The sequence below is a fragment of the Callospermophilus lateralis genome, chromosome 17, assembly GCF_048772815.1.
Source record: "Callospermophilus lateralis isolate mCalLat2 chromosome 17, mCalLat2.hap1, whole genome shotgun sequence".
Classification (NCBI taxonomy): Eukaryota; Metazoa; Chordata; class Mammalia; order Rodentia; family Sciuridae; genus Callospermophilus; species Callospermophilus lateralis.
In genome coordinates, this window is record NC_135321.1 from 46,092,439 (window position 1) to 46,104,373 (window position 11,935).

The following is an 11,935-nucleotide window of genomic DNA, read 5'->3' on the forward strand; positions in this document are numbered from 1 at the left end:
CTGCAGGGCTGGGCTCTGAGACTACAGAGGTAAACTTAATCCCTGACTCTGGCAAGGGTCCAGAGTCATTATCCACTTTCTTGGGTGAATAGCAGCTTAGTTGCACAAAATACTTTGCATCAAAGTAGAGTTTCTCACTCTGTACACCACTGGTATTTGAGGCTAGATGATTCTTTGTTGTGGGGACGCTGTCCTGTGCCTTGTAGGATGTCTAGCAGCGAAGCTGAACCTCAACCCACTAAATGCTAATAATACCTCCTCAATCGTAATGGAAAATGTCTAGACATTGTGACATGCTCCCTGGGGAAGTAAAATCACCCCCCTTGGGAATCGTTGACCTCAAGATTCATGGAAATGAGTGGGGAAAATGCCATTTGAAATTTCAGCAAATTGCAAAATTTGCACATCTCTTAATTAGAGATTTGGATCAGCTCAGGGGTCAAGTCCTTAGTAGCACCTCTCTCCCACTCTGGAAGCACAGGTGGTGCTGAGTGACAGCTAGGTGTGCACACTTGTCCCACCCATAAGGCTGCAAGCAACTGTAGCAGAGAAGGGCTGGTTTTCATGTACCTTTATATCTCTAGTTTAGCACCAAGTACATGCTGAATGAATACATATTGTATCCAAGAACAGTTTCCAACCTAAGTAACCCATGTGGGTCAATTTTCAGTCTTTAATTAAAAGCAACTGTTCTTGTCCAGCCATTTATCATGTTTTTAATTATAAAAACAATCTAGTTCAAGCTCAGTAATTTAAATATCAAGATTATATTTAATCATTTGGTTTTTAATTAACAGTTTTATGGCATATATCAATAATGATTTCCTCTATTCTAAACTTTCAGCAAAAGAGGTTCTCACATACAAGAGGAAAATATTCTGATGTGGGAGCAGTATCCCTGTCAAGTAGAATTAGTTGTGGAGACTCTTCTCTAAACCCCCTTTTCTAGACCAGGAAAGTCACCCTTATCTTTGGAATGGTTTAGGTACAAGGCGAGAATGGAAATGCCAAGTGTTTATTCTAAGAATTCCACAAACAATTTTTCTTCTTTTTTCCCCCTCCTCCTCTCATTATTCATTGAACCTGCGTGCCAGTCATGAAGATTGCTCAAACTCCATCCTAAAGCAAACCTCACCAACACTAAGCATCTTTTAAAAATAATCTTAAATCATCTTGGAGTAAAGATGTCCCATCCCTTTGTTTTTAGGGGACCTCTTTTGCATAGGAAGAATGAATTTAGGGGCAAGAAGGGCTTCCCCAACACATACCAAAATACCATTAGAATCATGGTGTCTGACATTTATCAATTTTCCATTTGAATTAAGAATTTGAGGTCTGGGGTTGTAGCTCAGTGGTAGAATGCTTGCCTAGCACATGTGAGGCACTGGGTTTGATCCCCAGCACCACATAAAACTAAATAAACAAAATAAAGGTACATAAAAAAAACAATTTAAAACCTCCTCTTTAAAAATGCTAAGTAGAGCTTTCTCAATCATTATTGCTCATTACCTAATCTCAAGTTTTCTCATAATTTATCAGATTATAAACTGTCACTCACTGAGTCCCGGAGGGAATGGGACATTAGTCAGATACATTTTAGTAAGGAAGAGAGAAAAAGCAAAGTAGTTTGGAATACAAATGGGATTTGGGAGAACCAGTATAATTCAATCATTTGCTGAATAAATATTTATTGGGTGCCACATTAGGTGCTGGGCCTGCAGCCAAGCAAATGATACGGTCTCCATCCAGTCTGTTGGGTTCAATAGGAATCAACTGAATAACCACAATATAGACGTAAAATTGAGATGAGGCCCTTGGTACCCCATAGGAGAAGAGAGAAGGGCTGGGGAGGGGCTGAAATAGCCCCCTGAAAGAACAGCTCGTGGTGGCTATTCCTGGCCACATGTCAGATGTTTATGCCTTAGCTACATGAAGTGTGTTCGTTTCAGGAATGACGAGGATTATAAAATTTGCAAACAGTTCAGTCAAGCTCTGACTTAAATAGTTGTAATACTATTAAGAATCCAGGACCCCATGTCCACTTCTCCTGCCGTTTAGAAAGCAACATCAAAGCTGGCCTCCCTGGCTCACTTCACAGTGAACGAAACGAGGTTGTTTTCATTTTTGCACTTGCTAAGCTCCTTGGGTGTTTTGTAAAGTAACTCCGCCAAAGGGATGAAATGGGGTTGTTACACTCCAGCATTGTTCTCGGGCTGTGGGAGGACAGGTGGCAGAGGGCCAGCCTGCCCCCGTCTTCTCCCTGGTGATTAGGAGGATTAGTGGGAAGTGTATAAAACACTGAGCCCCCAGTTACATTTGCAGAAATAAAAGCCATCCAAACCCATGCAGGCTGCACACAGCCTTGGCATCTGATTGCAGGGACTCTCTACTTGCCTGGAGACTTGAGATGCTGCAGGCCATCCTAAGGGGCTACTGAGGAGAAACAGAAGATCTGCTTCAAAGGAAAAGCCTGGTCTTTGGAAGGAAAGCCTGCGTGGGCTGAGAACAGCTTCCGCTTTCCTGTTATCTCTTCTCCAAAGAGAAAAGACCCCAGAGCTCCCTGCCCCAGTTTCTAGGGTCCTGAACTAGACAAGGGACAAGCAGGTTCCCAACTTCACACTTGGGTTGTGTTTCAAAATAGGGTCTTTTGGAACTCGGGCCACAGTTTCTCCCAGAAATAACCTATAAATGATGTCTGTAGATGAGTGAAGTCCTCAGAGGAGTATTTGATTCATAACATAGATACTGATTCCAGGCACACAATCGTGAGTCCAATGGAAATTGATGGATTCTCAGTATTTATAATATGATTTCAGTAGGAAATTACATTCCCACTTGGAGCTTAAGATAACCCAGTGCTCATCTCCCCTGCCCTCCTCCCCTCCATCTCCATTGTCCCTCTGTTGTTCCAGTGGGCAGCACCCTTGTACCCCTCTCTCAGTGACTGGCTCCTTAACCCACATGCACTCTGCCCTTGTCGAGAGAGGGGGTCCTGGTGGCTCGGGGGGTCTTCCCAATCTCCAGGGTGATGAAGGAATAGATTTATTATCTCTTGCTTCAGAAAGTAGGACTTAGACTCACAGGTGAGGTTAAAAGATGCAGCTGTGTTCAGTGTGAGGCGGAGTCATGTCTCAGTCAGTCCCCAGAGCCAACTCAGTGCCTCCCTAGAGACACACATGTTCAGTGTCAGAGCTCCTGGCCAGTGTGACAGGCTGGCTTACACAACGGGACATGTCCATCACTAGACATCTTCAGGTTGGGTGGCTGGACTGCTGTGAGATCCACGGAAGGGGATTGCTGTTCTGGGAACAGAACTGATTAGGAAAATTCTCTTATTATTCTCATAATTTATTGATTGCCCATGGTTGCCAAGCACAGCGGTGATTGCTTCAGGCATATTATTTCTAAGCCTCACAGAAGCTTTTAGAAATGGTCAGCCTCTGTGGTCCAGATGGAAGAACTGAGGCTTAATAAGACAACATAGATAATAAATGCCTGAGCCAAAACTTGAACTCAGGTTGGCCTGATCCTAAGTTGACTGTGTTTACATTCTCACCCATAGTCAACTTATTCTTGTATTAGAAGTGTAAAATTGTGCAAGTTATGTTGATATCAGAGTCACCCATATAGGTGACATTTTTTACTGGGAATGTACTGTGAGCAGCCTGCATGTGTTTGATATATTCAGCGTCCCAAACATGTTAGAAATATGAAGGTGTTGGGCTGGGGTTGTGGCTCAGCGATGGAGCGCTCGCCTTACATGTGCGAGACCCTGGGTTCGATCCTCAGCACTACATAAAAATAAATAAGTGAAATAAAGGTATTATGTCCAACTACAACTAAAATATAAATATTAAAAAAAAGAAATATGAAGATGTTGTCATCAGAGTAAGTGTGTGTGTGTGTGTGTGTGTGTGTGTGTGTGTGTGTGTGTTGTGTATGAGCACACAAGAGGACTGGTGTGTGGATAGAGATAAAGGGAAGAAAAGCACCTTTTTGAAAGAGTGGTTGGCTCCTCTGTAGAGTGTTTCACCCTCAGGGACCGACTATCATAATCCCTTGGTGATGGCCCCGCCCAGTGCCCAGAATGACAGGGGATTCAGACAGACACCAGATTGTCTACTGAGAAGTTTAAAATAGAAAATGGAGAGACCTTTGGAAGTATTAAATTTTAGGCATGTTAAAATATTCAACTCTTTTTTTTTCCCTCACTGTCTTTCATCCTCACACTACTTCATTTTCAAATCACTGACCATATTTCTTTCTGGTGGAAAATTCATGATTCTCCATTTGCATGTTCACCTCTCAATGTTCCGTTAGTCTAAATGAAATGCAGAGATTCACTGTGTATCCCCTTACCGATGATCAGACTATGGACCCCTGCATCATTTCATAGCCATCAGCCCTCTTTAGCAAAAAGCCCCTGAGGGCTCTGTGGGAAGCCTTTCTATCTAGTGTGCTTCCTCCAGGGAGCCCGAGCTGGTCAGGAGGAGCAGGACACACCATTGCCTTCCCTGAGGGCAGGTATTAAAGCTGGTCTTCCAGCCCCCTCACCTCCCTCGCTGTATGGAGGTTTGCCCCTGAGTGGCAAATAGGTCCTGGACTCCAGCTACAAGCAAGGCAGTCTGGGCTGGTATGAGAATTGCACTCACAGACCGAAGAAGGTGCCCCCCGTCCTGTTCTATGTGGGGGCCAAGGAAGCTTGGGTGATCTGCAAGGAGTGAGAAGCTAACCTCATGCCGTTGTTTGCAGCCTCCTGCTTGGTGGACTCGGAGAGGCCTTGCTTGTTTTCTCAGAGCGGAAAGGTTCCTGATAAAGATGGGCAGGAAAAGAAGACTCACAGATTACCAGCTGGAAATCACAGAGCCCTGACCTCGTCGCATCCTGTTGAGAGGGTCAGAACGAAGAACACAAGGACAGTGACACCACACTAGGGCTCCAGGTGGGCAGAGCTTGTGCCCTGCCCAAGCTGAATGTTTGGGTGGTGCAAAATGCAAAGGCCCCACCACTTCTCACTGCCTCAACGAGAACTATCTAGAGCCCGCCAGGCTGCATCAGAGAAATGGTCTTTGTTATGTCTTCCCATTTTGAGACTCTCTCTTGACTGTGCTGTACCCAATTCTGCAGAAACAGGAGGAACAGGATTTCACCATGATGGCTCCCCTCACCTTGGCTGACCTGCAGCTTTCAGTTTGAGGTCATGGGCCCACGGTTATTTTGTGGTATTTTTTTTTTTTTTTGTATGTGTGTGTGTATGTTGTTTTGTGTTTTTACATTTTGGAAATGTCCATTCCTTATGCTGGAGCCCACACCCACCCATGTAGAAGTGCAGAGAGACGTGCTCCCTCCTAAGAGCCTCCACTGGGGGCAGGGCAAACGTGGGTTATCTGGGGTCGGGCCAAGTAGGAAGCCAAAAGGACACTTCAAATCTAGAATGAGTGATGACCTTTTGTGGTTGATGTTTCTATTTATTTCCTGCTTCTAAACTGCTCTTGATGCTTGTAAACTCGTCAGGATGTGTGTTGTGTTGACTTCTGCGTACTCTTTTTTTTTTTTTTTCCCACCGTTGGGTTAAGCTGGTAACTAGGTGACTAACCGAGGGAAGGGGGTTTAAATACTGGTGGATGTCTTTCCTGGCAGGTGAAACGAACAATATAGAACATCCGTTTACACGCGCACACTGTTACAAGTCATCCAATACTGAAGCATGTTTTTCAGACCAGATTAAAGATTGTATTAAAACTGTACCTTGCGTCTAGAAAAGAAACAAATTTATATGAAATGATCACTTGATTCTGAAGCCACTAAGAAGGTTTAAAAAAATTACGAATTTTTTTTTTTAATAATAAGTTTTCAAAATACTTTACTGCTCTGTCAGAGGGTTTGGGTCATTTTTAGATGACCATGGAGCATTCTTCAGCAGGAGGGCAGGCCTGTGGTGTTGGATACCCACATCATTGATGGAGAACCCCGCCCTTTTCAACACCAGGAGCTGTGCCTTGTTCAAGCTTGGCCCTGTGAAGAATGAAGTCAGCCCCATCCATGGCCATTATTTCTGCATGTTTTCTCCAACTTGTTGGAAAAAGAAAAAGATAATGAAACAAATAGGAATGGATTTGTGTATTTGAACTTGAGTACCTTAGAATCGGTTCCTTGTCTTTTCCTTGTCTCTGCTTCTCATTTCAGGTTAAAATGTTCAGAATGACCTTTTCCTATATTGGTTTGCAGTTTGCTTTTGTTCTTCATCTGGGATGTCAAACTTTCTATAGACTGAGACTCAAATAGGAAATCTGGCTGTAGAATTTTCTTTATTCTTTGGCTCCCATAAGACTCTATACCACTGAGACCAGCTCTTTTCTCCTTATAGAAAGTGGCGTCTATCCAAATGTCATCTTATGTCTGTCTTTTCAAGTGCCATTTAAGCAAATGGGGATTCTTCAGGCAAGAAAGAACCACACAGTTAGCAAGTCCAGTCCCATTTTCAGAACGGACCACAAATTTTTTTTTCTGAAAATTTTAGACTCTTTTTGTTTTAAGAATCTCTAGCAAGGATGTTTTTTGTTATGTATTTTTTAAATTTATTTATATTCCAAAGTCATATTGTTTTTAAAACCTCAGGTATTTTCTTTGTCACCAGCAAGAGGTGGAGGACAAGGTGTTTTTTTTTCAGTATGTCCTCCTGTCTCCTCCAGTTTCCTTCTGTTTTTCCTTCTGTTTCCCCGTGACTGGGCTTTTTTCTTCAAGCTGTAAGTACCATCTTTCACACCCAAGTCCACATCTCAACTCTGAATGTAGGGTGAGCCCAGCGGTCTGTGAGACTAGGGCCTTCCCAGATCACTAGAGTCCCCCCAGCTCACATCTGCCATGGTTCTCACAGGGAATCTCCGGGTAACCCCACACATCCTCATGTCCTGTTTGGCCCCTGAATCTCTTGGTCCTTGGTTGCCCCAAATAAAAGCTGGAGGGTTTTGTTTTGTTTATTTGTTGTTTTAAATAAATAATATGTTTTTTATGTGGTTGTCCGTTATTACTAATCAATCTGATGTGGAGATTTAAAAAATTAAACCATTTATTTTCTTGGTAATTTTCCTTTCTTTTTCTTCTCTTCGTCTCTGGCAGGGGGTTACTGCAGAAAACATTATTGGTATCCCTGGGGGAGGGAAGTATGGTAAACACAAGCCCAGGCTCCTCCTCCTACCACACTGGAGCCTCCTCTCTCCCAGGAGGGAAGGTTACATTCAGCCCCTTTTAGACCTGTGCTGTCAACTGTAGTCCTGGTAGCCACTTGAGGTCATTGAGCTCTGAATCAAATCATGGCTGGGCCAAATTCAGGTCTGCCATTAGGTGTGGGAAAACACTCATATTGAAAAAATATCTTCGATCTATCCAATATAAATTAAATACACATGAAATATATAATCTCAAATTTTCTTCTTTTCACATTTTAAAAATGTGGCTGCTAGAAAGTATTTGCAGACTTGAGGACATGAGGATGTGTGGGGTTACCTGGGATTCCCTGTGGGGTCCCTAGATCTGTCTGTCATTCGGTGCTATTTCAGAGTAGTTCATCTGTCTCCCTGGGCAAAAGAGAAGGGTGCTGGCAGCAGCTGCTGGGTACCAGCCTGATAATAATACCTAAGACTACTGGCTCTTGATGCTTATTATATACCAAGTACTGTGCTGGATACTGGTGTCTTTGTTTCCTGTGGCGGTGCAGGTAGCATCCTCTGTATTTCTCAAGAAGATCAGAGAAATTCAGTAACATTTCCAGGGCCACCCAACTGGGACTCAAAGCCTGTTTTTTTGAAGCCTCTTCTTACAGTATTCACATTAGAAACTTCTTAAGATAAAGAAATGAAGCCAGTTATGGTGGCACACAACTGTAATCCCAGCAACTCAGGAGGCAGAGACAGGAGGATCACGAGTTCAAAGCCAGCCTCAGCAATTTAGTGAGGCCCTAAGCAACTCAGTGAGACCCTGTCTCTAAATAAAATATAAAAAGGGCTGGGAATGTGGCTCAGTGGTTAAACGCCCCTAGGTTCAATCCCTGGTACCAAAAAAAAAAAAAAAAAAAAGGAGAAATGCAGCCCCCACCCCACCCCCCATGTTTTATAGAGGGTTGTCATTTCTCCAGGAAGTGCTGAGATGTGGATTCCTAACATCTCTGAAACCATGGAGACTTTCTTCCTGAAAGCCAGGTTATCTCCCTTTGCCCAGGGTTAGGGTTTGTGGCCTGTGTTCCCATCCCCACTGCGTTTTTAGAGTGTTCTGATCTTCCCCAGCCTCCTGTGTTGGTTTGTCTGAGATCCCCCTTGGATGGGGCTGGAGCAACCAGGAGCACTTTGGGAATTGCCTTCCTCTCTCCTGAACCATCTGAAGTGTGGCCATTGCAACCAGCTGCTGATCACTGAATTCTCAGGCCCATTTCTCAGAGGTTGGCATGTTCAGATGGCTGAGGGGTTTGAAGGTTGAAGGAGCAGTGGCCTCCAGATCCTGGAACTTGGTGTCAGCAGAGGACACCCTTCTCTTCACTGGGTCTGCAGGTCTGAGGAAGGAGGTATGTCCCAGATCTGCCTGAAAATGAAAGTAGGTGAGTGGTCAGTAATGTTCGAGCCACGTATCAAAGAATATGGGGTCAGCTAAAGTTTGGTGGGGGTTCTTTTGGGGTGGCTTCGTGGTCCTTGGGTTCTTGTTTTGCAAGTCAAAGTGGGTGAGGCTCTTGACCTTTTCCCAGCCCTATTTAGCATCCCTGCTTTAGCCTCTGTCCTTTAAACCCAGCCAGGGAGAGACACCACCACCCAGTGGTCCTGTGTCATTCACATTCCTTTCTTTTGAATCCAGTGACTTGCCTGTAGCCAGTTGGATATGGTGGAAATGGTGGTATGTGACATCCAGGGCCAGGTCAAAAGCAGCCTTGAAGTGTCACCTTGGCCTTCTGGAACAACCTCTGGGAGCTGAGAGCCACCTAAGTAGAGCAGCCAGACAGATGCCCCAGGGAACAGACTCTGAGCCATCTTGCATCCTCTAGACCAGCCTATCAGTTGAACACCACCAAGTGACCCCAGTCACTGCCATGTGGGGCAGAGGGATCACCCAGCTAAGCAATAACCGAAGGAATCCCTGAGCATGAAATTGTGAGATATGGTATAATTGTCCTTAAGCCCCAAAGGTTTGGGACAGGGTATTATATAGCAGTCAAAAATAGTGAGCCTGGGGCTGGGGTCGTGGCTCAGCAGTAGAGCGCTCGCCTAGCATGCATGAGACACTGGGTTCTATCCTCGGCACCACATAAAAAAACAAACTAATGTATCCACCTAAAACTAAAGATACATAAATAAATATTAAAAAAAAATAGTGAGCCTGATGTGACAGCACCTGCTTACAGTCCCAGCTACTGGGGAGGTTGAGGTGGGAGGATCACTTGAACCCATAAGTTCAAAACCAGCCTGGGCAACATAGTGAGACCCTGTGTCAAAACAGAGGAAAGAGAAAATAAGAGAGAAAAAGAAAAAACAAAAACAAAAACAGCCCTTTCTCCTCTCTGGAAGATGGCAGGGTAAATAAATGTGCTCCAAGGACCTCTAGGTTTTCTCTGCTCAGGTGGGTTTTATTTTTTTTTAAGAGAGAGAGAGAGAGAGAGAGAGAGAGAGAGAGAGAGAGAGAGAGAGAATTTTTTTAATGTTTATTTTTTAGTTCTCGGTGGACACAACATCTTTGTATGTGGTGCTGAGGATCGAACCCAGGCCACACGCATGCCAGGCGAGCGCGCTACCGCTTGAGCCACATCCCCAGCCCTCGGGTGGGTCTTGAACATACTCCCATTCACTGGTCTCTGCTCCAGCCCAGATGCAGCACCTAGAAGAGAACCCCCACAGACTGCAGGGCTGGCTCAGACTCCCATTGCAGAGCAGGTCTGAAGTTCTACCTTTGGATCAAAATACCTCATCTGCTCATTCATTCACAAGATACTGAGACCCAGTCTCTGTTTTAGGATCTGGGGATACAACCACTACGAGTCTCTTGGAGCTTCCATTCTAGTAGTGGAGACAGACAATGAAAAGGAAACAATTTTATTTCCTAATAGCATTTCAGAGCCAGCGAAATGTTATTAGGAAATAAAATGGAGAAAGGAAACTAAGACAGACTCTCCCAAGGATCTGCCAAAGGTGAGGAATTCCTCTTTCAAACTATCCAGCCACACACACAATATAGCATGTAGTTCGGGGGCGTCTATAGATTCCAGGTTCAGAATGAAAGAGAACTGCTTTAGTGGACCCAGGAAGCCAAGGATCTCCACAGGTGGAATTCCAGCCCCTTCCCCACTGGTTCTGGGAGGAGACGAGCCAATGGGTAACAAGTTGGCCAGATGCAGACCATTGACTGGCCACAGGAGGCTTAGGCCCTGCCTGTGGGTTGCTCTCATTCTGGCAAAGGAGAGTTACTGAGCAGACTCAAAGTGGACTGGAAGGTTAATCACGTAGCCTGCTGTGTGGTCCATCACTGGCCAACATTGCACTGCTCACAGGGCTTCCCCCTGCTGCCTCCCACTCCTCACAAGAAGCCTCTGATGCAAGAATCGTCCTTATCCTCATTTTTCAGAAGAGGCAGCACACAAGAGGTAAGTAACTTCCCCCAGGGTCCTTGGCAAGTCTTGAGGATTTGGAGAGGCCAGACTGACCATGCAGGCCCCTGCCTCTTAACGCCCATAGTATTCTGTCCTCCCTTTGAGAGGAGCTAGCAGTGGGGGCATCTTCAGGAAATGAGGCTGCAAGAGAGGCGGGGCAGGGGACACTGTGAATGGACTGCAGGGATGGAGAAAGGACGTTTGTGAGCACTTGTCATGTGTCAGACCCTGGCAGGAACCTCCTCTGTGATACGTCCCTGCCCTTTGAGGCCATACCAGGACTCCAAGCCCCAGACAGGACAGGAAACCTTTCCAAGGCCACCCGGTACTAAGCCAAGATTCCAAAGTCATTTTCAAACCCAGTTTGCCCTGGCGCCCTTCTCATGTGCTGGTTCATTCTGGGCTCCTCAAGTCACTGGGCTCCAAAAAAAAAAAAAAAACAAAACAGGGGAGCAATCTGCTCTCCTAGACTTCAGGACCCAGCAGGGCAGCTGCAGGGCCTCTGAACTGGGCAATAAACCTCAGGATTTGTTCTGGAAACACTTCGGAGAGGGCAGACGTTCCCTGCTCCCTGGTGAACTGAGGGGTTCCTGGGGCCTTTGTGCTGATTTTCGGTGGCCTGATCAGCAGCAGTTTGCACTTAGTAAAACAAATTGGCACATAAACCTGTGTCCAGTTCACTCTGGGATCAGCCAAGAGGGGCCTGAAGGAACTGCCCTCCTTGCTTGGCAGCTGAAGGCAAAATCTCACTTAAACAATTGCCTGAGCCAAAAGGAACATTTGAGTCATTTATTTCCTGCTCTCGTTGTGAAAGGCCAGCAGGACTGGCAAAGGCAAGGCCATTGTGCCCGTTGGCATTCACATCATGACTCTGAGCCTCAGGGAGAGCCATAGAAGCCCTTGGAAACTGGGAGACTTAATCCGGGCACCTTCACCTGGGCCAGTTGTTTGTATGACAAATCAAAGTGAAGTGGAGCTGTGTGTGTAAAGGGCTGTAAGGGGGAGACGGACCCCCAGGTTCTCTCCCAGGTGTACTCACTGACCTGGCAGGTGATAGCAATCGTTCCTTCATTGATTTCCCGACTCTTTCATTTATCAGATATAAACAGGCACGGGGTGCTAGTCCCTGTTATAGATGGCGGCTTCGTTTCCCCTGGGGGGGCCAATCAGCTACTCCTGCTGCTCAGGTGAGCTTATGGTCCTTCAAATAGGCAGGTGCTGCAGGTGTCTGGTATGTCAAGTGGAGTTGTTCTCGAAGCAGCATCTCCCTTATTCTGACGGCTGTCCCTCTGGTGACTTTCTATGTAAGGG

The 11,935-nt window shown here is 45.5% G+C and overlaps 1 protein-coding gene across 1 annotated transcript in view; it reads left to right on the plus strand.

Annotated features, from left to right (window-relative positions):
• Nucleotides 1-7,035, plus strand: part of Slc35d4 (solute carrier family 35 member D4) — a 118,969-nt gene extending 111,934 nt beyond the window's left edge. Inside the window, exon 15 of the mRNA XM_076836959.2 lies at nt 4,753-7,035. Coding sequence (XP_076693074.2) covers nt 4,753-4,813 — 61 coding nt within the window. The 3' untranslated portion in view covers nt 4,814-7,035. The remainder of the gene's footprint in view (nt 1-4,752) is intronic.
• The last annotated feature ends 4,900 nt before the right edge of the window (nt 7,036-11,935 follow it).